This window comes from Anomaloglossus baeobatrachus, chromosome 1, assembly GCF_048569485.1.
Source record: "Anomaloglossus baeobatrachus isolate aAnoBae1 chromosome 1, aAnoBae1.hap1, whole genome shotgun sequence".
NCBI classification, from domain to species: Eukaryota; Metazoa; Chordata; class Amphibia; order Anura; family Aromobatidae; genus Anomaloglossus; species Anomaloglossus baeobatrachus.
The window spans coordinates 900,277,111-900,300,832 of record NC_134353.1 but is presented as its reverse complement, the minus strand read 5'-3'; the positions used below and the strand labels follow the sequence as shown (position 1 = coordinate 900,300,832).

Here is a 23,722-nt window from a genome sequence, read left to right as displayed (position 1 = left end):
CTGGATACACCTGAAGGGGACGCCATAGTAAATGACCTTATAACGTCCATCTACCAGGTGCTAGTCCTTCTCCCCCAACTCCACCTATACAGGAGTCGGCTTCACAGTAGGAGAAACACCAGTTTCGGTTTCCCAAACGTACCCGGAGTGCTTTTTTCGATCACTCTAACTTCAGGGATGCTGTCCAGAAGCACGGAGCATTTACGGACAAGCGCTTTACTAAGCGCCTTAATGACATTACCCTTTCCCCCCATGACGTAGTTAAGGGTTGGGATCAGTGTCCCAAGGTGGATCCTCCAGTCTCCAGACTGGCGGCTAGATCCGTAGTATTAGTGGCAGATGGTTCATCGCTCAAGGATGCCACTGACAGGCAAATAGAGCTCCTGATGAAATCCATCTATGAAGCCATAGGCGCGTCTTTTGCTCCGGCATTCGCAGCCGTGTGGGCACTCCAAGCTATCTCAGCCTGTCTGTCTGAGATTAATGCGGTCACACGTACCTCTGCTCCGCAAGTTGTGTCTTTGACTTCTCAGGCGTCAGCCTTCTCGTCCTACGCCATGAACGCTGTCCTGGACTCTGCGAGCCGTACAGCGGTAGCATCCGCCAATTCGGTGGCAGTCCGCAGGGCCATGTGGCTACGCGAATGGAAGGCAGACTCTGCTTCCAAGAAGTTCTTAACCGGTTTGCCATTTTCTGGCGACCGTTTGTTTGGCGAGCAATTGGACGAAATTATTAAACAATCCAAGGGAAAGGACTCGTCCTTACCCCAGTCCAAACCAAACAGACCTCAGCAACGAAAAATACAATCGAGGTTTCGGTCCTTTCGGCCCTCAGCCAAGTCCCGTTCCTCCACGTCCAACAGGTCAGAGAAGGGCCAGAAGGACTCTTCTGCATGGCGCTCTAAGTCACGTCCTACAAAGACCGCCGGAGGAACCGCCTCCAAGGCGGCCTCCTCATGACTTTCGGCATCACCAAACCGCATCCTCGGTCGGTGGCAGGCTCTCCCGCTTTTGCGACGCCTGGGGGCCACATGTCCAAGACCGATGGGTGAGAGACATTCTGTCTCACGGTTACAGGATAGAGCGCAGTTCTCGTCCTCCGACTCGTTTCTTCAGATCATCTCCGCCCCACGAGCGAGCCGATGCACTTTTTCAGGCGGCGAACACTCTGAAGGCAGAAGGAGTTGTGATCCCCGTTCCCTTTCAAGAACGTGGTCGCGGTGTTTTCTCCAACTTGTTCGGGGTGCCAAAAAAGGACGGATCATTCCGTCCCATTCTGGACCTCAAACTGCTCAGCGGACACGTCAGAACCAGACGGTTCCGGATGGAATCTCTCCGCTCTGTCATCGTCTCGATGTCCCAAGGAGACTTCCTAGCATCAATCGACATCAGGGATGCTTATCTCCATGTGCCGATTGCACCAGAGCATCAACGCTTCCTGCGTTTCGCCATCTCCGACGAACACCTTCAGTTCGTGGCACTGTCTTTCGGCCTGGCGACGGCCCCACGGGTCTTCACCAAGGTGACGGCATCAGTGGTGGCGGTCCTACACTCTCAGGGCCACTCGGTGATCTCTTACTTAGGCGATCTCCTTGTCAAGGCATCCTCCCGGGTGGCATGTCAACACTTCCTGACCATTGCTCTGGAGACTCTCCAGAGGTTCGGGTGGATCATCAATTTCCCAAACTCAAAATTGACACCAACCCAATCACTGACTTACCTCGGGATGGAGTTTCATACTCTCTCAGCGATAGTGAAGCTTACGCTGGACAAACAGCGTTCGCTGCAGACAGGGGTGCACTCTCTCATTCGAGTCCAGTCACACCCCTTGAGACGTCTCATGCACTTCCTAGGGAAGATGGTGGCAGCAATGGAGACAGTTCCCTTTGCGCAGTTTCATCTGCGTCCAACTCAATGGGACATTCTCCGCAAATGGGACAGGAGGTCGACGTCCCTAGACAGGAACGTCTCTCTTTCTCTGGCAGCCAAAACCTCTCTTCAGTGGTGGCTTCTTCCCACTTCTTTGTCGAAGGGAAAATCCGTCCGGCCCCCATCCTGGGCGGTGGTCACGACGGACGCGAGTCTGTCAGGGTGGGGAGCGGTCTTCCTCCACCACAGGGCTCAGAGAGCCTGGACTCCGACAGAGTCCTCCCTTCAGATCAATGTTCTGGAGATGAGGGCAGTGTATCTAGCCCTAAAGGCGTTCCAGAGGTGGCTGGAGGGCAGGCAGATCCGAATACAGTCGGACAACGCCACGGCGGTTGCGTACATCAACCACCAGCACAGAGCGCTGGCGGCGGACGCATTAGTTCAGGACTGGTCGCAGTTTCGACTGCCTTATGTATTTCCTCCTCTGGCACTGCTGCCCAGAGTTTTACGCAAGATCAGGTCCGTCTGCCGCCGCGCCATCCTCGTTGCTCCGGACTGGCCGAGGAGGTCGTGGTACCCGGGTATGTGGCACCTCACGGTGGGTCAACCGTGGGCACTCCCAGACCGACCAGACATGCTGTCTCAAGGGCCATTTTTCCATCTGAATTCTGCGGCCCTCAACCTAACTGTGTGGCCATTGAGTCCTGGCTCTTAGCGTCCTCAGGGTTATCTCTATCACGCCTTTCGCAGAAGGTGGCCTTCCTAGTGGCAGTCACATCACTTCGGAGAGTGTCTGAGCTAGCAGCACTGTCATGCAAAGCCCCCTTCCTGGTGTTTCACCAGGATAAGGTGGTTCTGCGTCCGGTCTCGGAATTTCTACCTAAGGTGGTATCTCATTTTCATCTCAATCAGGATATCTCCTTACCTTCTTTTGACCCTCATCCAGTTCACCAATGTGAAAAGGATTTGCACTTGTTAGATCTCGTGAGAGCACTCCGGCTCTACATTTCGCGCACGGTGCCCCTGCGCCGTTCTGATGCGCTCTTGTCCTTGTCGCTGGCCAGCGTAAGGGGTCGCAGGCTTCCAAGTCAACCTTGGCTCGGTGGATCAAGGAACTGATTCTTGAAGCCTACCGCTCTTCTGGACTTCCGATTCCTTTAGGGCTGAAAGCCTATTCTACCAGAGCCGTAGGTACATCCTGGGCATTGCGGCACCAGGCTACGGCTCAGCAGGTGTGTCAGGCAGCTACCTGGTCGAGTCTGCACACTTTCACGAAACACTATCAGGTGCATGCCTATGCTGCGGCAGATGCCAGCCTAGGTAGGCGAGTCCTTCAGGCGGCGGTTGCCCACCTGTAAGAGGGGGCCGTTTTTCGGCTCTTTTTATCAAGGTATTCTTTTACCCACCCAGGGACTGCTTTTGGACGTCCCAATTGTCTGGGTCTCCCAATGGAGCGACAAAGAAGAAGGGAATTTTGTTTACTTACCGTAAATTCCTTTTCTTCTAGCTCCTATTGGGAGACCCAGCACCCGCCCCTGTTCCCTTCGGGCTGTTTGTTCTTTTGTGTACACATGTTGTTCATGTTGACTTGTTCTTTTGGTTCATGGTTTCAGTTCTCCGAACATCCTTCAGATTGAATTTACCTTAGACCAATTTATATAGTTTCCTCCTTCCTGCTTTGGCACCAAAACTGATGGGCCCGTGATGCACGGGAGGGTGTATAGGCAGAGGGGAGGGGTTACACTTTTTAAAGTGTAATGCTTTGTGTGGCCTCCGGAGGCAGTAGCTATACACCCAATTGTCTGGGTCTCCCAATAGGAGCTAGAAGAAAAGGAATTTACGGTAAGTAAACAAAATTCCCTTCTTTTGGGGTCCCTAACCTAACAATAATTGAGTCCTTTTCCCACAGCTGAGGGTTTGTTACAACGTGACACTGTAAGCAATCCTCTGTGAGCTAAACACAGCAGCAGCTCCACGTCTCTCCACTTACCTGGGCTTGTAAACTAGTGGCGTATTGTTAAGTGCTGTCACTAGTTTTGGGTCCGACCTCAGAGACCCCCACAATCCTGTCACAGCTCAAGTGTAGCATTACACCCACTATGCTGTCTCTATACAGGAGTGCTGTGGCGCCACATGGAGACCTATTAAAGTACACGGGTCCAGTGGCTGGACGCAGCACTGCATCAACACCGTATCCCCTTCAATCTAAACCACTTCACCCCCGGGCGATTTTTTGTTTTTCATCTCGTTCTTCCAAGAGCCAAAACATTTTATTTTTCCATTAATATAGCCATTCGAGGGCTTGTTTTTTCTGGGCCAAGTTTTACTTCTGAATGACACCATTCATGCTACCTCATATTGTACTGGAAATCGGGCAAAAAAAATCCAAGTGCGGTGAAATTGCAAAAAAAAAAGTGTGATTTTTTTTACTCTCTTTATTAATGACCTTGTGGATGGGATTGATAGTAAAGTGTCAGTCTTTGCTGATGACACCAAACTATGTAGGATATTAAAAACTGACCTTGATAGTATAATATTACAAAAAGATCTGGATAAGATGTCAGAATGGGCAGATACTTGGCAAATGAGATTTAATGTTGATAAATGTAAAGTAATGCACCTAGGACGGAGTAATCCTATAGCTGCGTATACATTAAATGGAAGTAAACTCAGGACTACAGAACAGGAGAAGGACTTGGGTATTCTCATTACAAGTAAGCTGAGCAGCAGCACTCAATGTCAGGCAGCAGCTGCTAAAGCAAACAAGATTCTAGGGTGTATAAAAAGAGAGATTAGATCCCGTGATCCCAGCGTATTGTTACCCCTCTATAAATCACTTGTAAGGCCACATCTGGAATATGGGATCCAGTTTTGGGCTCCACAATAGGAGATTCAGAAGTTAGAGTCAGTTCAAAGGCGGCTAAATAGACCACTACAAGGAATGGAGGCGCCCGTATGATGAGAGGTGGAAAAAGTTAGATATGTTTAGCTTAGAAAAAAGACGTCTCAGAGGAGATCTCATTTATATGTATAAATACATGTGTGGTCAATATAAAGGACTGGCACATGACTTATTTCTTCCAAAGACAATACTAAGGACCAGGGGGCACTCACTGCGAGTGGAAGAAAAGCGATTCCGACAGCTAAATAGGAAAGGGTTCTTTACAGTTAGAGCGGTCAGACTGTGGAATGCCGACCACAAGAGGTAGTAATGGCAGATACTATAACAGCTTTTATATCAGGGCTGGATGACTTCCTCAGTACACAACATTGTCGGTTATAAATGACTTGGTGACCAAATGTAGAACTGGTGGAGGAAGGAGGAACTACCGTAGATGGACCGAGGGCTTTTTTCAACCTAAGTAACTATGTAACTATTACATGATTGGGTTTTTTTTCTACCATGTTCACTATACAGTAAAACTGACCTGGCAGTATGATTCCCCAGGTCAGTACAAGTTCATAGACACCAAACATGTATAGTTTTACATTATCTAAGTGGTAAAAAAAAATTCAGAAGTTTGTTAAAAAAAAAAAACAAAAACAAAAAAAAACAACACTTTTTTTGCCATTTTCTGAGACCTGTAGCGTTCTCATTTTTCGGAATCTGGGGCTCAGTGGCAGCTTATTTTTTGCGTCTTGAGCTGATGTTTTTAATTATACTATTCTTGCATAGATGTGATGTTTTGATCGCCTGTTATTGCATTTTAATACAATATTGCAGCGACCAAAAAAAACCCCATAATTTTGGCGTTTGGATTTTTTTCTCGCTACGCCGTGTACCAATCAGGATAATTGATTTTATATTTTGATAGATCGGGCATTTCTGAATGCGGCGATACCAAATATGTGTATTTTTTTGTTATATTATTATCGTTTTATTTTTTAGATAGGGCAAAAGGAAGGTGATTTGAACTTTTAGTTTTTTTCATATTTTTTTAAAACTTTTTTTTTACATTATTAATTCATTATACTAGCCCCACAGAGGACTTTATCACTGCACTGTCCGTTCACTTTTCCTGATCACAATGAAGCTTCAGCATCCCTCTGAACAGTAGAAATGCTATGTTCCTGTGAGTGTCAGCTCTTTCCCAGCATTCACAGGAAACATGTCATGGCAGCGATAGGGTCATCACCTAATCCCACGCTGCCAAAATAACCCATAGTGCCCCTTGATTGCGCCACAGGGTCGCTGATGGCGGCAGGGAATGGTGTGATCTCTGCCGGAGCGCTTTAGATCATGCTGTCAAATTTTGACGGCACAATATAAGGGGTTAAAAGGCATGGGTGGATCAGAGATCCCCCCATGCCTGTTAGCGTGACATGTCTGCTGATCAGATTAGCAGAGATGTGCAGGGATAACCGCTCAGTAAGTGACAGTCACGGTCAAGGACGTACTGGTAACTTCTTGGTCGTGAAGGGGTCAAAATCTGTGAGATCCCAGAGGTCAGACCACAACCTATTATAAAGTAGTAGCGATATGCCATTACTTTATAAGATAGGACTACCCTTTGTAACAAATGCTAGTTGTCAGCTTTTGTATTTCCAATGTAAATTGGAACAAAGCTAATAAAGGATCCTCACTGCCCTAATTTTGGGGGAATATGTTACCTTGCGCAGACGTTTCTCCTCCGTATCATCGTGGGTTCCCTGCAGAATCTGCTCCATGATCTTCATGTCCAGCGCCAGCTCCTCCTGCTGATCCTGGGCGAGGTGCTTCATCTTCAGGCGGACGGAGCGATCCAGCATATTCCTGACCTGTGACTGCTTCCGCTGCTTCTCCCGCAGAGCGCGCTCATCCTCCAGCTTCAGCAGTTTCCTCTCCTCCACCTGCGGGTGATACAACATTGCTATCTCTGGTGGTTTCCAGCAGTAGAGAACCTGGCAGGGGACGTTGTTACCAGTAGGTGAGCCTCCTCTTCTTTCAGCCTCTTCTCCTCCATCCTCTGAGCCTCGGTCGCGGCCCTCTGGACTTGCAGTACATCTAACATTTCTCGGGTCAGCTCTGTCTGCCGCTGGGTCTTCTTCTCCTCGTGTTCTACCTTGGCCAATCGATCCTTCTCCCAGAGCTCAGCGTACAGTATGTCCTCCTCCATCCTACGCCGCTCCAGCTCTTCCTTCAGCACCAGCTGTGCCATCCTTTCCGTACACACCTCATCCTGGTGCATCTTCGACTTCAGCGCTCGCAGTTCCTCACACTGTTCCCTGAAAAGCAATTATAAAGACTGGATTTTACTTGTTAAATGGCACGAAAATTGCACCAAAACCACTCTAAGGGGAGGGGGGCTGGAGTACATTTGCACCATATTTTGCAAATTTTGATATAAAATTGATGAACCTGCAGAAACACACAATGGTGAACAAAAACAAAACATGTAATGTATACCTTGTTTTTCCAAAAGTAAGCCCTCCCCCAAATATAAGCCCTAGCTTGCTTTTTTGGGGATTTTTGGAGTAGGCTTTAAATATAAGCCATATCCTAACAATAAGCCCTAGTTAGTCAACGCCTCCAGCGCAAGGTTATGTCACATGATGATAGGTTATGTCACTAACATGACGGAGACATAACCTAAAGTTAGAGGCACTGGACTAGAAATAATGTAGCTCCCAAATCGTCCTGTTGCTTTCTCCCACCATGGCAGGGTAAAATCTGCTCGCCCGCTCCCGAGTTCTGCCTCCTGAGTGTTGTCACCTGGCTTCCTCCTCCTGGCTGTTACTGTGCTATGATATTTGCTTGGTTTCGAATGCTGCCTTCTGGGTTCGGCCTTCAGACCACTACTGCGCTCTGGTGTGGGCTTGACTGCCGCTCCAGGGTCCCTTTCCTGCTTCCCGAGTGCCGACAATTGTATTCCGCCTCCATGCCGGCCCTGCTCACTCCCACACAAGCAGCCACGTGTCACGTCACAACCACCATTTCCAAGTCCCGCTCCAGATACCCACCTTCTGCCCCCTCCCGGCCGCATAGAGAAGAAGAGCGCCACTGCCACACAAAGTGTTTTGAGAGTGCCAGTAATTGTTAACATAAGAGATACTGACACTGCACCATAAATTGTGAATGTAAGTTAGGGCTAAGTTTACTAACCCTAAAGCTGGCCACACGCCTTCAAGCTGAAGCTGGCCACATGCCTTCAAGCTGAAGCTGGCCACAAATCTTCAAGCTGCAGCTGGCCACACACCTTCAAGCTGAAGCTGGCCACACACCTTCAAGCTGAAGCTGGCCACACACCTTCAAGCTGAAGCTGGCCACACACCTTCAAGCTGAAGCTGGCCACACGCCTTCAAGCTGAAGCTGGCCACACGCCTTCAAGCTGAAGCTGGCCACAAATCTTCAAGCTGCAGCTGGCCACAAATCTTCAAGCTGAAGCTGGCCACACACCTTCAAGCTGAAGCTGGCCACAAATCTTCAAGCTGAAGCTGGCCACACACCTTCAAGCTGAAGCTGGCCACACACCTTCAAGCTGAAGCTGGCCACACACCTTCAAGCTGAAGCTGGCCACACACCTTCAAGCTGAAGCTGGCCACACACCTTCAAGCTGAAGCTGGCCACACACCTTCAAGCTGAAGCTGGCCACACACCTTCAAGCTGAAGCTGGCCACACACCTTCAAGCTGAAGCTGGCCACACACCTTCAAGCTGAAACTGGCCACACACCTTCAAGCTGAATCTGGCCACAAAACGTCAAGCTGAAGCTGGCCACACACCTTCAAGCTGAAGCTGGCCACACACCTTCAAGCTGAATCTGGCCACACACCTTAAAGCTGAAGCTGGCCACACACCTTCAAGTTGAAGCTGGCCACACACCTTCAAGCTGAAGCTGGCCACACACCTTCAAGCTGAAGCTGGCCAAACACCTTCAAGCTGAAGCTGGCCACACACCTTCAAGTTGAAGCTGGCCACACACCTTCAAGCTGAAGCTGGCCACACACCTTCAAGCTGAAGCTGGCCACACGCCTTCAAGCTGCAGCTGGCCACAAATCTTCAAGCTGCAGCTGGCCACACACCTTCAAGCTGAAGCTGGCCATACACCTTCAAGCTGAAGCTGGCCACACACCTTCAAGCTGAAGCTGGCCACACACCTTCAAGCTGAAGCTGGCCACACACCGTCAAGCTGAAGCTGGCCACACACCTTAAAGCTGAAGCTGGCCACAGACCTTCAAGCTGAAGCTGGCCACATACATTCAAGGTGAATTGAAGCATAAATGTGTGATTGTTGTTCATGGGAAAAAGAAAGCCCTCACCAAAAATGAGCCCTAGCCCTTTTTTTGGAAACAAAAATAATAGAAGTCCAATTCTTATTTTTGGAAAAACACGGTATATATATATATATATATATATATATATATATATATATATATATATATATATATATAAGAATTAGGGCAAATAAAAAAAATGGGCAAAAAACATCAAAAAGTGAAAAAAAGTGCAAATAAAATAATGAATTTGGCCCCCTGTATTACAAGATGCCAAGTCGTTCCAGTATGCACTGGGGTCATGCCATGACTGTCATTCGATGGTGAGGATGAACAAAATGGAGACGTTACTATTCGGTTTTTTGGGATAACTTTCCCTGCAGGAACAAAGAGACTGTCCGGTCCTTTAATCCCCCTGCACACAAAGGACTAATGTCAGCCGCACCCATCGATATCAATGGGTTTGGCCAACATTATAGTGTCTGGCGTCACCACCGGCCAACTGGTGGTGTGGAGAGATGTCGATCAAGCATGTCCGATTTTGGACTGTCGATCACTTTGTCCTTGCTGACTAAGCCATCGGCACAGACAGATGTCTGTCGGCAGCTTTCTCATAAAGAAAACAAGAACGCTCGGCTGAGAGAGCGTTCCTGTGTATGTGAGGCCTCCATCACACATCCGTGTCTCTGGTATGTGTGACGTCCGTTTTCACATGTATCGGAGACACAAGTAGAACCATTAAAATGACTTGGTTTGTGCACATGTTTGTGTTTTGATAATGGACCGTGTATCCGTGTGGAGCACACGCACGTCTGTGTGCTCCACATGGCGACATGTCCGTTTTCAGCTGGCAGCACAGATGTCACACGGACTGCACACTGATGTGATCTGTGTGACATCAGTGTGATACATACCGGAGAAAACACAGGTGACGTAAAAATAAAGAATTTTTATGCTCACCTGTCTCTGCCTCTGCTGATGCTTCAATTATTGCTCATTATGCTCATGAATATTCACTGCACTGACTGTGAACCTGGAAGTAACAGCGGCGCGGGAGACAGCAGCACCGGGAACAGGTAAGTATACCAGCTCATGGTGTGCGTGTGCTATCCAGATGTCACACAGCACAGGGACAGCACACGCTGAACACACAGACACACACATATGCGTCTTCAACACAGATCATGCAAAACGTTAGTGTGAAGGAGGCCCAAGAGATGGCTGTTGACTAACAGCCATTTAATGTATATATGGGGGCCTTTACGTACCCGTATACTTAGCAGTCACTTGAACTGCCCCATACACAGACAATGGTCTCATCATGTTTGGAGTCTACGTGGTCAATTCATCAAATAAAAGTGATGGAAAAGCTTGGAAAAGTTGCAATATTTCAGCACAACGAGGAGAGGGCAGAGAGCACAGTCCTCCGTCGGATTCATCAAATATGCTGGTAGTTTATACGCCAGAAATGCTATTCTAATCCTTGACTGGTGCAGTGTATGAAGAAGCACGCCACTTAGAAGACACGCCAAATTCATTAAGTGGCGTGCACCAGGCACTCTGTCAAGACTGGCGTAGCACATGCTTGATGAATCAGCCCTAACATTAGGTATATGCCAAAACGTACCCATACAGACACCATCAAAATCTGCATCCTGAGTCCAGATGATGGCGGTCAGTTTGCTTTTTTGTACATAATTTAATTCAACATTTCTCTGTGTGTGGAGGGGGGGTTGCCACTTTTTTTATTTTTTGTCTTGTGATATCTGACTAAAATGTTTTGTCAAAGTGGAGCACATGGTTCATGAATTTTCTACAAAATCCACTTTACCTGTCTTGTGACTTTTCTGCATGTTCATTGGAAATATTGCAAAACGTGACCCAAAGATTTTGGTGTACATAAGATTACTCCGAGGGGGAAAACCGGAGGACATTTGCACAAAATTAAGGACTTTTTTGAAAAGTCACAACGATGACCACAAAAAAAAAAAAAAAAGTTACTGAGGTTGAAAAAAAGACCTAGGTCCATACAGATAGGGACTTTAGATTGTGACCCCCAATGGGGACAGAGTTGCCAATGTATGTAAAGCACTGTGGAATTAATCTAATATATAAAGCTGAGTGTGTGTGTACACGTATGTATGTGTGTGTATGTATGTGTACATATGTGTGTGTGTGTACACGTATGTATGTACGTATGTATGTGTGTGTGTGTACATATGTGTGTGTACACGTATGTATGTGTGTGTGTGTATGTCCGGGATTGGCATCTGCACCGTCGCAGCTACAGCCACAACATTTTTCACACTCACACTTCTGGACCCCGAGAACGTCATAGGCTATGTTTTGAGGGGAAATTTTAACCCCGCGCATTACAGTTATTCACCAAAAAACCTGCCTCCATTAAAGTGAATGGAGCTTGGAGCCACAGTGCAGCCAGAACTTCAGAAGAATGCGCAGCCACGCCCTTATATGGAATATTAGCATGTCACAGAGAAAGAGGCAGACACAGACAGGGAAAGAGGCAGACACAGACAGGGAAAGAGACAGACACAGACAGGGTAAGAGACAGACAAAGAGACAGACACAGACAAAGAGACAGACAGGGAAAGAGAGAGAAAGAGAGAGACAGGTTAAGAGACAGACACAGACAGGTAAAGAGACAGACACAGACAAAGAGACAGAGACAGACACAGGGAAACAGACAGACAGGGAAAGAGAAGGAAAGAGACAGACAGGGTAAGAGACAGACAAAGACAGGTAAAGAGACAGACAAAGAGACAGACACAGGGCAAGAGACAGAGGGAAAGAGACAGACAGGGAAAGAGAGGCAAAGAGATAGACAGGGAAAGAGACAGACAGGGAAAGTGACAGAGATAGATAGACAGACAGGGAAAGAGATAGATAGACAGGGAAAGAGATTGAGACAGACGGAGAAAGAGAGGGTCAGAGACAGACAGGGAAAGAGACAGACAGACAAAGAGATAGAGAGGAAGATATATATACAGAGGGGGAGACAGACGAAGGGAATTTTGTTACTTACCGTAAATTCCTTTTCTTCTAGCTCTTATTGGGAGACCCAGACGATTGGGGTATAGCTACTGCCCTCTGGAGGCCACACAAAGCACTACATTAAAAGTGCAAGGCCCCTCCCCCTCTGGCTATACCCCCCCGTGGTATCACGGGTTCTCCAGTTTTAGTGCCAAAGCAAGAAGGAGGAAGCCATTAACTGGTTTAACCAAATTAACTCCGAATAACATCGGAGAACTGAAAAACCGTTCAACATGAACAACATGTGTACCCGCAAACAACAAAAAAACATCCCGAAGGACAACAGGGCGGGTGCTGGGTCTCCCAATAAGAGCTAGAAGAAAAGGAATTTACGGTAAGTAACAAAATTCCCTTCTTCTTCAGCGCTCTATTGGGAGACCCAGACGATTGGGACGTCCAAAAGCTGTCCCTGGGTGGGTAAATAAATACCTCATGTTAGAGCTGCAAAACAGCCCTCCCCTACAGGGGTGTCACTGCCGCCTGCAGGACTCTTCTACCTAAGCTGGCATCCGCCGAAGCATAGGTATGCACCTGATAATGCTTGGTGAAAGTGTGCAGACTGGACCAGGTAGCTGCCTGGCACACCTGTTGAGCCGAAGCCTGGTGACGTAATGCCCAGGACGCACCCACGGCTCTGGTTGAGTGGGCTTTTAGCCCTGAAGGAACCGGAAGCCCCGCAGAACGGTAGGCCTCTAGAATTGGTTCTTTGATCCATCGAGCCAGGGTGGCTTTAGAAGCCTGCAACCCCTTGCGCGGACCAGCGACAAGGACAAAAAGTGCATCGGCACGGCGTATGGGCGCCGTGCGGGAAATGTAGATTCTGAGTGCCCTCACCAGATCTAGCAAACGTAAGTCCTTTTCATACCGGTGAACCGGATGAGGACAAAACGAAGGCAAGGAGATATCCTGATTAAGATGAAAAGAGGATACGACCTTAGGAAGAAACTCCGGAATAGGGCGCAGCACTACCTTGTCCTGGTGGAACACCAGGAAGGGAGCCTTGGATGACAGAGCTGCCAGCTCAGACACTCGCCGAAGCGATGTGATCGCAACAAGAAACGCCACTTTCTGCGACAGCCGAGAAAAGGAAACTTCCTTCAGAGGCTCGAAGGGCGGCTTCTGGAGAGCAACTAGTACCCTGTTCAGATCCCATGGATCTAACGGTCGCTTGTACGGGGGCACAATATGACAGACCCCCTGCAGGAACGTGCGCACCTTAGGAAGACGTGCTAGACGCTTCTGAAAAAACACGGATAGTGCCGAAACTTGCCCTTTAAGGGAGCTGAGCGACAAGCCCTTTTCTAACCCCGATTGCAGGAAGGAAAGAAACTTGGGTAATGCAAATGGCCAGGGAGACACTCCCTGAGCAGAGCACCAGGATAAGAAAATCTTCCACGTTCTGTGGTAGATCTTAGCAGAATTCGACTTTCTAGCCTGTCTCATTGTGGCAACCACTCCTTGAGATAATCCTGCAGATGCTAGGATCCATGACTCAATGGCCACACAGTCAGGTTCAGGGCCGCAGAATTCTGATGGAAAAACGGCCCTTGGGACAGTAAGTCTGGTCGGTCTGGCAGTGACCACGGTCGACCGATCGTGAGATGCCACAGATCCGGATACCACGACCTCCTCGGCCAGTTTGGAGCGACGAGTATGATGCGGCTGCACTCGGATCTGATCTTGCGTAGCACTCTGGGCAAGAGCGCCAGAGGCGGAAACACGTAAGGGAGCTGAAACTGCGACCAATCTTGAACCAAGGCGTCTGCCGCCAGAGCTCTTTGATCGCGCGACCTCGCCATGAATGCCGGGACCTTGTTGTTGTGCCGGGATGCCATTAGGTCGACGTCCGGCACTCCCCAGCGGCGACAGATTTCCTGAAACACGTCCGGGTGAAGGGACCATTCCCCTGCGTCCATGCCCTGGCGACTGAGGAAGTCTGCTTCCCAGTTTTCTACGCCTGGGATGTGAACCGCGGATATGGTGGATGCTCTGTCCTCCACCCACATTAGAATGCGCCGGACTTCTTGGAAGGCTTGCCGACTGCGCGTCCCTCCTTGGTGGTTGATGTATGCCACCGCTGTGGAGTTGTCCGATTGGATTCGGATCTGCTTTCCTTCCAGCCACTGCTGGAAGGCTAGTAGGGCAAGATACACTGCTCTGATTTCCAGAACATTGATCTGAAGGGTGGACTCCTGCGGAGTCCACGTCCCCTGAGCCCTGTGGTGGAGAAACACTGCTCCCCACCCCGACAGACTCGCATCTGTCGTAACTACTGCCCAGGATGGGGGCAGGAAGGATCTTCCCTGAGATAATGAGGTGGGAAGGAGCCACCATTGTAGAGAGTCCTTGGCCGTCTGGGAAAGCGAGACTTTCCTGTCCAGGGACGTTGACTTCCCGTCCCATTGGCGGAGAATGTCCCATTGAAGTGGGCGCAGATGAAACTGCGCAAAGGGAACTGCTTCCATGGCTGCCACCATCTTCCCTAGGAAATGCATGAGACGCCGCAAGGGATGCAACTGGCCCTGCAGGAGAGATTGCACCCCTGTCTGTAGTGACCGCTGCTTGTTCAGCGGCAGCTTCACTATCGCTGCTAGAGTATGAAACTCCATGCCAAGATACGTTAGTGACTGAGTCGGTGATAGGATCGACTTTGGAAAGTTGATGATCCATCCGAAAGACTGTAGAGTCTCCAGCGTAGCATTCAGGCTGTGCTGACATGCCTCCTGAGAGGGAGCTTTGACCAATAAGTCGTCTAGGTAAGGGATCACCGAGTGTCCCTGAGAGTGCAAGACTGCTACCACCGCCGCCATGACCTTGGTGAAGACCCGTGGGGCTGTCGCCAGACCAAATGGAAGAGCTACGAACTGAAAATGGTCGTCTCCTATCACAAAACGTAGAAAACGTTGATGTTCTGTAGCAATTGGCACGTGGAGATAAGCATCTTTGATGTCTATTGAGGCAAGGAAGTCTCCTCTGGACATTGAGGCAATGACAGAGCGGAGGGTTTCCATCCGGAACCTCCTGGCGTGCACATGTTTGTTGAGCCGTTTTAGGTCCAGAACAGGACGGAACGAGCCGTCCTTTTTTGGAACCACAAAGAGATTGGAGTAAAACCCTTGCCCTTGTTCCTGAGGAGGGACTGGGATCACCACTCCTTCCGCTTTTAGGGAATCCACCGCCTGCAGCAGAGCATCTGCTCGGTCTGGATGTGGGGAGGTTCTGAAGAACCGAGCTGGAGGACGAGAATTGAACTCGATTCTGTACCCGCGAGACAAAATGTCCGTCACCCACCGGTCTTTGACCTGTGACATCCAAATGCCGGAAAAGCGGGAGAGCCTGCCCCCGACCGGCGATGCGGAGGGGGGGGGCTGGAAGTCATGAGGTAGCCGCTTTGGAAGCGGTACCTCCATTTGCTTTCTTGGGGCGTGAGTCCGCCACGAATCTGAGTTTCTTTGCGTCCTCTGAGTCCCTTTGGACGAGGTAAATGGTGTCTTGCCCGAACCTCGAAAGGACTGAAACCTCTGCTGCCACTTTTTCTGCTGAGGTTTGGATGTTCTGGGTTGTGGTAAAGAGGAGTCTTTACCCTTGGACTGCTTAATGATGTCAGCCAATGGCTCGCCAAACAGTCTATCTCTAGACAAAGGCAAACTGGTTAAACATTTTTTGGAACCAGCATCTGCTTTCCAGTCCTTTAACCACAAGGCTCTGCGCAAAACTACCGAATTGGCGGACGCCATTGAGGTGCGACTGGTAGATTCTAGGACCGCATTGATAGCGTAAGACGCAAACGCCGACATCTGCGTGGTAAGGTGCGCCACTTGCGGCACTGCTGGATGCATGATAGCATCCACTTTTGCTAAGCCGGCTGAAATAGCCTGGAGTGCCCATACGGCTGCGAATGCCGGAGCAAACGACGCGCCGATAGCTTCATAGACAGATTTTAACCAAAGGTCCATCTGTCTGTCATTGGCATCTTTAAGTGAAGCGCCATCCTCCACTGCAACTATGGATCTAGCTGCAAGTTTGGAAATCGGGGGGTCTACCTTTGGACACTGTGTCCAGCGCTTGACCACCTCAGGGGGGAAAGGGAAACGCGTATCTTTAGATCGTTTAGAGAAACGCCTTTCTGGGTGAGCGTCGTGCTTCTGGATTGATTCTCTGAAGTCAGAGTGATCTAACAAGGCACTCAATTTACGCTTGGGATAAAGGAAACGAAACTTCTCCTGCTCCGCAGCCGCCTCTTCTGCTGAAGGGGCTGGGGGAGAAATATCCAACAGCCTATTGATGGCTGAGATAAGGTCGTTTACCATGGCATCCCCATCCGGGGTATCCAGGTTGAGAGGGGTTCCAGGAGTGGATTCCTGATCACTCTCATCAGACACATCACAGGGAGACTGATTGCGCTGAGACCCTGAGCAGTGTGAAGACGTCGAGGGTCTTTCCCAGCGAGCTCGCTTAGGGTGGCTGGGGCCATCATCTGAGTCATAATCCTCGGCCTGTGAAGCCGGGGACCCCCCTGTGGGCTGGATACATTCCAAGTAAGGGGGACCTGAGGACAGAGGCCTCGCCGTGCCCAGAGACTGAGCCCCATGCATAGATTGCAAGGTTTCAAGGATTTTTGCCATAGACACAGACATATTATCTGCAAAAACTGCAAAGTCTGTCCCTGTCACCGGGGCAGAACTTACAAGCGTCTCAGCCTGGGTCACTACCTCTCCTGACTCCGGCTGGCGAAGCAGCACCGGGTCGGAGCATTGCACACAATGGGGGTCATCGGAGCCTGCTGGTAGATTAGCCCCACATGCAGCACACGCAGTATACACAGCCCTTTTTGCCTTGGCCGCCTTGCGTTTTGAGGATGACATGTTGCTGCTTCCACAGAGCGATCTGGGATATGCAGCCAGAAGCAACCTCACAGTGCAAGAAATACAATATCTATATATCTGTACACAGTACACCGATACACCGTGAGGCACTAGAGGGACCAGCACAGAAAAATCGCTTACCGCCCGCTTAAAAAGCGGGTGTGTGGTCGCCAGATAGCCCCTAGTCCAGGTCTCCCAGAGCCTTGCGTCCTTCCTCCAGCCAGGCATGCATGTAATGGCTGCCGGCGTCTCGAGAGAGGAAGGGGGGCGGGCCCTGGGCGTTCCTGGCCAAGAGCGGGAAGCCTGCTTCCCTCTGTGCCAAGTGAGAGGGCTGGAGCATGTAAATCAGGCTCCAGCCCTCGTCGCTGCTAGCGAACAGCGTCTCTCCCCTACCCTGAATGACAGGGTGGGGGCGGGAACGAATCGGAGCTGCCGGCGTCCTAGGCCCAAAAAGCCGGGGACTAAATTTATAACCGCCGCCGCCGTAAAAGCGCGGACGGCGGATCCCCGGCGCACCACAAGTCACAGCAGCGCCGCCCGGTCCAGAGGGGGTCGGCGCTGCGTTCCCATACACAAAAAAGTCCCCCAGTAATCTGTAGGGACACCAACTCCACGTTGCGGTCCCCGGCGCACTACAACACCCAGCCAGCCCGGAGTGTGTCTGTGCCTGCCGGGGACACAGAGTACCTGTATGATGCAGGGCCTGTCCCTGATCGTACTCCTGCTCCGTCTCCATCAGGTTCTAATGGGTCTGTGGATGGAGCCCGGCATCAGAGCTGAGAGGCCGGCAGGATCCCACTTCCACAGAGCCCTACCAGGGGATGTGGAAGGAAAACAGCATGTCAGGCTCCAGCCCTGTACCAGCAATAGGTACCTCAACCTTACAACACCATCCAGGGGTGAGAAGGGAGCATGCTGGGAACACTATATGTGTCCTCTTTTCTTCCATCCGAAACAGTCAGCAGCTACTGCTGACTAAAATCTGTGGAGCTATGCATGGAATGTCTGACCTCCTTCGCACACAAAGCTAAAACTGGAGAACCCGTGATACCACGGGGGGGTATAGCCAGAGGGGGAGGGGCCTTGCACTTTTAATGTAGTGCTTTGTGTGGCCTCCAGAGGGCAGTAGCTATACCCCAATCGTCTGGGTCTCCCAATAGAGCGCTGAAGAAATTATAATTACATTTATATCTATTTGTTTTGTGGTTTTTGTGTGCAGAATACATTTTTGTTAATACATTCTATTTTGTTAACAACAGTTATTAACCCGGCGAAGCCGGGTAGTACAGCCAGTAGCGCTACATACATGAATAAATATTATAATTATTATACATTTTGTCCCTAAGTCATTTATAGCCGACAATGTTGTGTGTAGTGAGGAAATCATCCAGCCCTGATATAAAAGCTGTTCTAGTATCTGCCATTACTACCTCTTGTGGTCGGCATTCCACAGTCTGACTGCTCTAACTGTAAAGAACCCTTTCCTATTTAGCTGTTGGAATCTCTTTTCTTCCACTCACAGGGAATGCCCCCTGGTCCTTAGTATTGTCTTTGGAAGGAATAAGTCATGTGCCAGTCCTTTATATTGACCACACATGTATTTATATATATACTAGGAATTAATAAGCTTTGTGTCTATAAACCATGATGGAGCCCCATAAAGCGGTGGGCTCTGGTGGGGCACCTGAACTGCTGGTTGCGTTTCTCCTCCACTATCGCCAGCCGTTCTTTCTCTCTTTTCTCCCTCAGACTCTTGGCCCGTTCTCTCATCTTAGCTTGTCTCTCCAGCGTCGTCTCCTCCATCGACTCCATCTCCATTATGTGTCCCATCTCCTCCGCCTCCAATAACGCCTTCAGTCTGATAGGGAACAGACAACATCAGTCAATTCACAGTGTAACAGATGTAAGGACCATAAGATGGCGCCGAGAGCCGGGAACGTTTTTTTTTTATGGGACAAGTTGCAGTTTTGAATGAAGCCATTCACTTTACTATAAGTGTAATGATAAACGCGGTTGGGGGGGGGGGTAAATCCAAGTTTGGTAGGTAAAATAGTGAAGGAATATTTCAAATCCGCCTTCATTATTTCCCGCATATAAACGATGGATTTCATCTTTCTAATTACAGACACCGGTATCAGCGGAGGAGATTCACCACTGGACTGGGGGGCGGTGAGTAAAGCACAGGTGGCATCTGCAGGGTACGGTGCGGGCTCCGCAACAGTGGGATATGTTTAGCCTTGCAAGTTAAAAAGTAGCTACAGAATTTTTTGTGGCACGCACTATCTGAATGGGATGAGGAATGTCAGCTCCATGGACCATTTTAGTTATGGATGACACAATTTTGCCTTTATTCTATAGAGACGAGTCTGACACTATTATGGGGGCTGTGACTGACACCCCCCATAGTTTACACATTCCTATTCTCCCGAGACCCGGTATCATACAGACTAATAGCGCAGTGCCCACCTGTCTCTGCGCTCCTCGATCTGCATTCGGTACCCCTCCATGGTCTCATGCACCCTGCGCTGGACCCTGTTGTGCAGTATCTTGTGGTCCGTCGTCCTCTCCCATGTGTTTCTCATGCCTTCGAAGTCTATGTCTTTGGTGAAGGCCAGCATCTGCTCCCGGAGGTCGTCCTGACGCCTTCTCTCCAGGATAATGTAGTCATGAGGGCGGCTGGAAGGAAATTTGGCTTTCTGTGCGGAATAGAAGAGCTTTTGCTGAGACTAATTACTTGTACAACACAATCCTTCTAAAAGGGGATGTCCAGTGTAAACAAGTTATCACCCACCTGCAGTATAAGTGATCAGTGGGGGTCTGATCACACAATCCCTTTAATTACCTGTACATACCTGGGTCTGATCTATTCATATCAGGACCTTATAATACAATGACAAACAAAATTGCTCTAGACCAGGCGTCCCCAAGCCACGGCCCGTGAGCCACAGATGACTGTAAAGCCACAGGTTGTGGCTCCAGCAAGCACCACTCTCAGCTGTATCAGCATCCGCGGTACACCAATAGTTAACCCTTAAAGCATCGTTTTTGCATGGGGTTAACTGTGAGAGTATCATACTGTCTGGGTGGCAGTGTGAGGGCATTAAACTGCATGAGGGGCAATGTGAGAGCATGTATGGGGGGCAACGTGAGGGCATTATACTGTGTGGGGGCAATGTGAGATCATCATACTGTGTGGGGGCAATGTGAGGGCATCATACTGTGTGGGGGCAATGTGACGCATCATACTGTGTGAGGACAATGTGAGACATCATACTGTGTGGGGACAATGTGAGGGCATCATACTGTGTGAGGACAATGTGAGACATCATACTGTGTGGGGACAATGTGAGGGCATCATACTGTGTGGGGGCATCGTTCTGTGTGGGGGCAATGTGAGAGCATAGTAAAGTGTGGGGGGCAATGTGAGGGCATTGTTCTGTGTGGGGGCACTGTGAAAGCATCATACTGTGTGGGGGCAATGTGAGCATAGTCCTGTGTGGGGGGCAATGTGAGCATAGTCCTGTGTAGGGGGAAATGTGAGAGCATCGTACTGTGTGGGGGGCACTGTAAGAGTATCAACTGTGTGGGGGGCACTGTAAGGGCATCATACTGTATGGGGGCACTGTGAGAGCATTGTATTGTGTGGAAGGCAATGTGAGAACATCGTACTGTATGGGGGCAATGTGAGGGCATTTTACTGTGTGGGGGCAATGTGAGGGCATTGTACTGTGTGGGGGCAATGTGAGGGCATTGTACTGTGAAGGGAGCAATGTGAGAGCATTGTACTGTGAGGGGAGCAATGTGAGGGCATTGCACTGTGTGGGGAGAGCAATGTGAGGGCATTGTACTGTGTGGGGAGAGCAATGTGAGGGCATTGTACTGTGTGGGGAGAGCAATGTGAGGGCATTGTACTGTGTGGGGAGAGCAATGTGAGGGCATTGTACTGTGTGGGGAGAGCAATGTGAGGGCATTGTACTGTGTGGGGGTAATGTGAGGGCATCGCACTGTGTATGGGGCAATGTGAGGGTATCATACTGTGTGGGGGAAATGTGAGGGCATAGTACTGGGTGGTGGGCAATGTGAGAGCATTGTACTGTGTGGGGGCAATGTGAGAGCATTCTACAGTGTGGGGGGCAATTTGAGAGCATCGTACTTTATGGGGGCAGTGTGAGGGCATAATACTATGTGGGGGGCAATGTGAGGGCATCGTACTGTGTGGGGGGCAGTGTGAGAGCACAGTACTGTGTGGGGGGCAGGGAGAGGGCATCGTGCTGTGTGGGGAGCAGGGAGAGGGCATCGTGCTGTGTGGGGGGCAGTGTGAGGGCATCGTACCATGTGGGGGGCAGTGTGAGGGCATCGTACCATGTGGGGGGCAGTGTGAGGGCACAGTGCTGTGTGGGGGCAGGGAGAGGGCATCGTTCTGTGTGGGGGGCAGGGAGAGGGCATCGTGCTGTGTGGGGGGCAGTGTGAGAACATCGTACTGTGTGGGGGGCAATGTGGGGACATCATCACACAGAACCAAACATCTGTGCCATAAGGTGCCTGGATGCATCGCGATACAGCGCACATACAATACCGCCATACACGTAACACATCCCCTCCATTTATCGGAAGCCCCGTTGTCAGCCCCGATACTGGTAACTCACCACAGCCACGTTGTGGGGGGCCGGGCCGGTCACCTCCCTGCAGCGGGGTCTGCTCCTCTGACTCAGCAACATGGCGGCTCCCCGTCTGCGGAAACAAGGAGAAATAATAGAGACGAAACTGACAACAACCTGCAGGGGAGGAAAATATCCGCTGAAAATGGGGGACACGATAAGTGCAGCAATGAGACCCCCGCTTTCAGCAGCGGGCGCCATTTTCAACACCAATTCCATCATTTTAATAATGATCTGTAATAGTAATTCATTATTTCCCATTTCCTGTAGAACTACAAATCCCAGCATGTATAACACAGAAGGAGGCCATGCTGGGGGTTGTAGTCCAGGCCCTGCTCCTCACTATCGTTACCGTCACTACCGGGGGAAGCTCCGACCGTCTCTGTCCATGCGAGCCCGGGACTCTGCGCTCGGTTACCAGGCAACGCCGACTCCGGAAGTGAGGTGTCTTGTATCTTAGCGACCAAGTGTAAACAAATAACCGTTGCGGCAGTACCGCTGAAGTAACGGCAGAGGGCGCCCGTGTAGCGCGGCGTTATACACAGCCAGCCCGCAGAACTACGGCTCCCAGCATGCCCCGAGCCCGCTGCATGCTGGGAGCTGTGCTTTTACAGCGGAGTGTTGCAAAGACCCTTGTGTGTGCAGCTCCACCAACCCCCTCCACAGACCCTGAGTTCTGGGCGTCTCCTCAATCCCCTCCATTGAAGTGAACGGGGGAGTTTTTCCAGTCACCTCTTGACTGGAAAGAAGAGATTCTGCGAATTGTTATTTATTAACCCTTTCCCTGCTGTAAAAATTACTTAGAAATATGATTTATTAACAAAACGTATAGGTTTTTATTTACACTTTTTTTTGCGTGCTGATCTGTGGTTCTGATTGGTACCATTGTGCCCGTGTTGAGGGAAAAGACCACATTTCAATTGCTTTGTATGGGATTTTTTTGGGGAGAGATGCAAAAATGGCAATTCTGGCATGTTCTTCCTTTACAAGGTTTCCAATTTTGGCAAATAAGTATTTTCAGAGTGCCGGCACGACAATAACAAATATGTTTATTTTATTTTTGATATCTCTCGTCCCTGCTGGATCTCCATCCATATAGCCTGATTGACAGCTCATCAGTGTCCCTCCTCTCTGCTGCTGCTGCTGGATCTCCATCCATATAGCCTGATTGGCTGCTCATCAGTGTTCCTCCTCCCTGCTGCTGCTGGATCTCCATCCATATAGCCTGATTGGCTGCTCCTCAGTGTCCCTCCTCCCTGCTGCTGCTGCTGCTGCTGGATCTCCATCCATATAGCATGATTGGCTGCTCCTCAGTGTCCCTCCTCCCTGCTGCTACTGGATCTCCACCCATATAGCATGATTGACTGCTCCTCAGTGTCCCTCCTCCCTGCTGCTGCTGCTGGATCTCCATCCATATAGCCTGATTGGCTGCTCCTCAGTGTCCCTCCTCTCTGCTGCTGCTGCTGGATCTCCATCCATATAGCCTGATTGGCTGCTCCTCAGTGTCCCTCCTCTCTGCTGCTGCTGCTGGATCTCCATCCATATAGCCTGATTGGCTGCTCCTCAGTGTCCCTCCTCCCTGCTGCTGCTGCTGCTGCTGGATCTCCATCCATATAGCATGATTGGCTGCTCCTCAGTGTCCCTCCTCCCTGCTGCTACTGGATCTCCACCCATATAGCATGATTGACTGCTCCTCAGTGTCCCTCCTCCCTGCTGCTGCTGCTGGATCTCCATCCATATAGCCTGATTGGCTGCTCCTCAGTGTCCCTCCTCCCTGCTGCTGCTGCTGCTGCTGCTGGATCTCCATCCATATAGCATGATTGGCTGCTCCTCAGTGTCCCTCCTCCCTGCTGCTACTGGATCTCCACCCATATAGCATGATTGACTGCTCCTCAGTGTCCCTCCTCCCTGCTGCTGCTGGATCTCCATCCATATAGTCTGATTGGCTGCTCCTCAGTGTCCCTCCTCCCTGCTGCTGCTGGATCTCCATCCATATAGTCTGATTGGCTGCTCCTCAGTGTCCCTCCTCCCTGCTGCTGCTGCTGGATCTCCATCCATATAGCATGATTGGCTGCTCCTCAGTGTCC

General features: G+C 50.0%; 1 protein-coding gene across 2 annotated transcripts in view; it reads right to left on the bottom strand.

Annotated features, from left to right (window-relative positions):
- Window positions 1–22,093, bottom strand: part of CFAP53 (cilia and flagella associated protein 53) — a 39,448-nt gene extending 17,355 nt beyond the window's left edge. Inside the window, exons 1-6 of one of the 2 annotated variants that reach the window (XM_075343019.1) lie at window positions 21,997–22,093; window positions 21,624–21,708; window positions 19,444–19,673; window positions 18,662–18,835; window positions 6,770–7,073; window positions 6,480–6,698 (exon numbers count right to left, since the gene is read on the bottom strand). In XM_075343019.1, the coding sequence (XP_075199134.1) occupies window positions 6,480–6,698; window positions 6,770–7,073; window positions 18,662–18,835; window positions 19,444–19,673; window positions 21,624–21,708; window positions 21,997–22,025 (1,041 nt within the window). In that variant the 5' untranslated portion in view covers window positions 22,026–22,093. Of the gene's footprint in view, window positions 1–6,479; window positions 6,699–6,769; window positions 7,074–18,661; window positions 18,836–19,443; window positions 19,674–21,623; window positions 21,709–21,987 lie in introns of both variants that reach the window. The other variant, XM_075343027.1, reaches the window with a different exon arrangement.
- Between the last annotated feature and the right edge of the window lie 1,629 nt (window positions 22,094–23,722).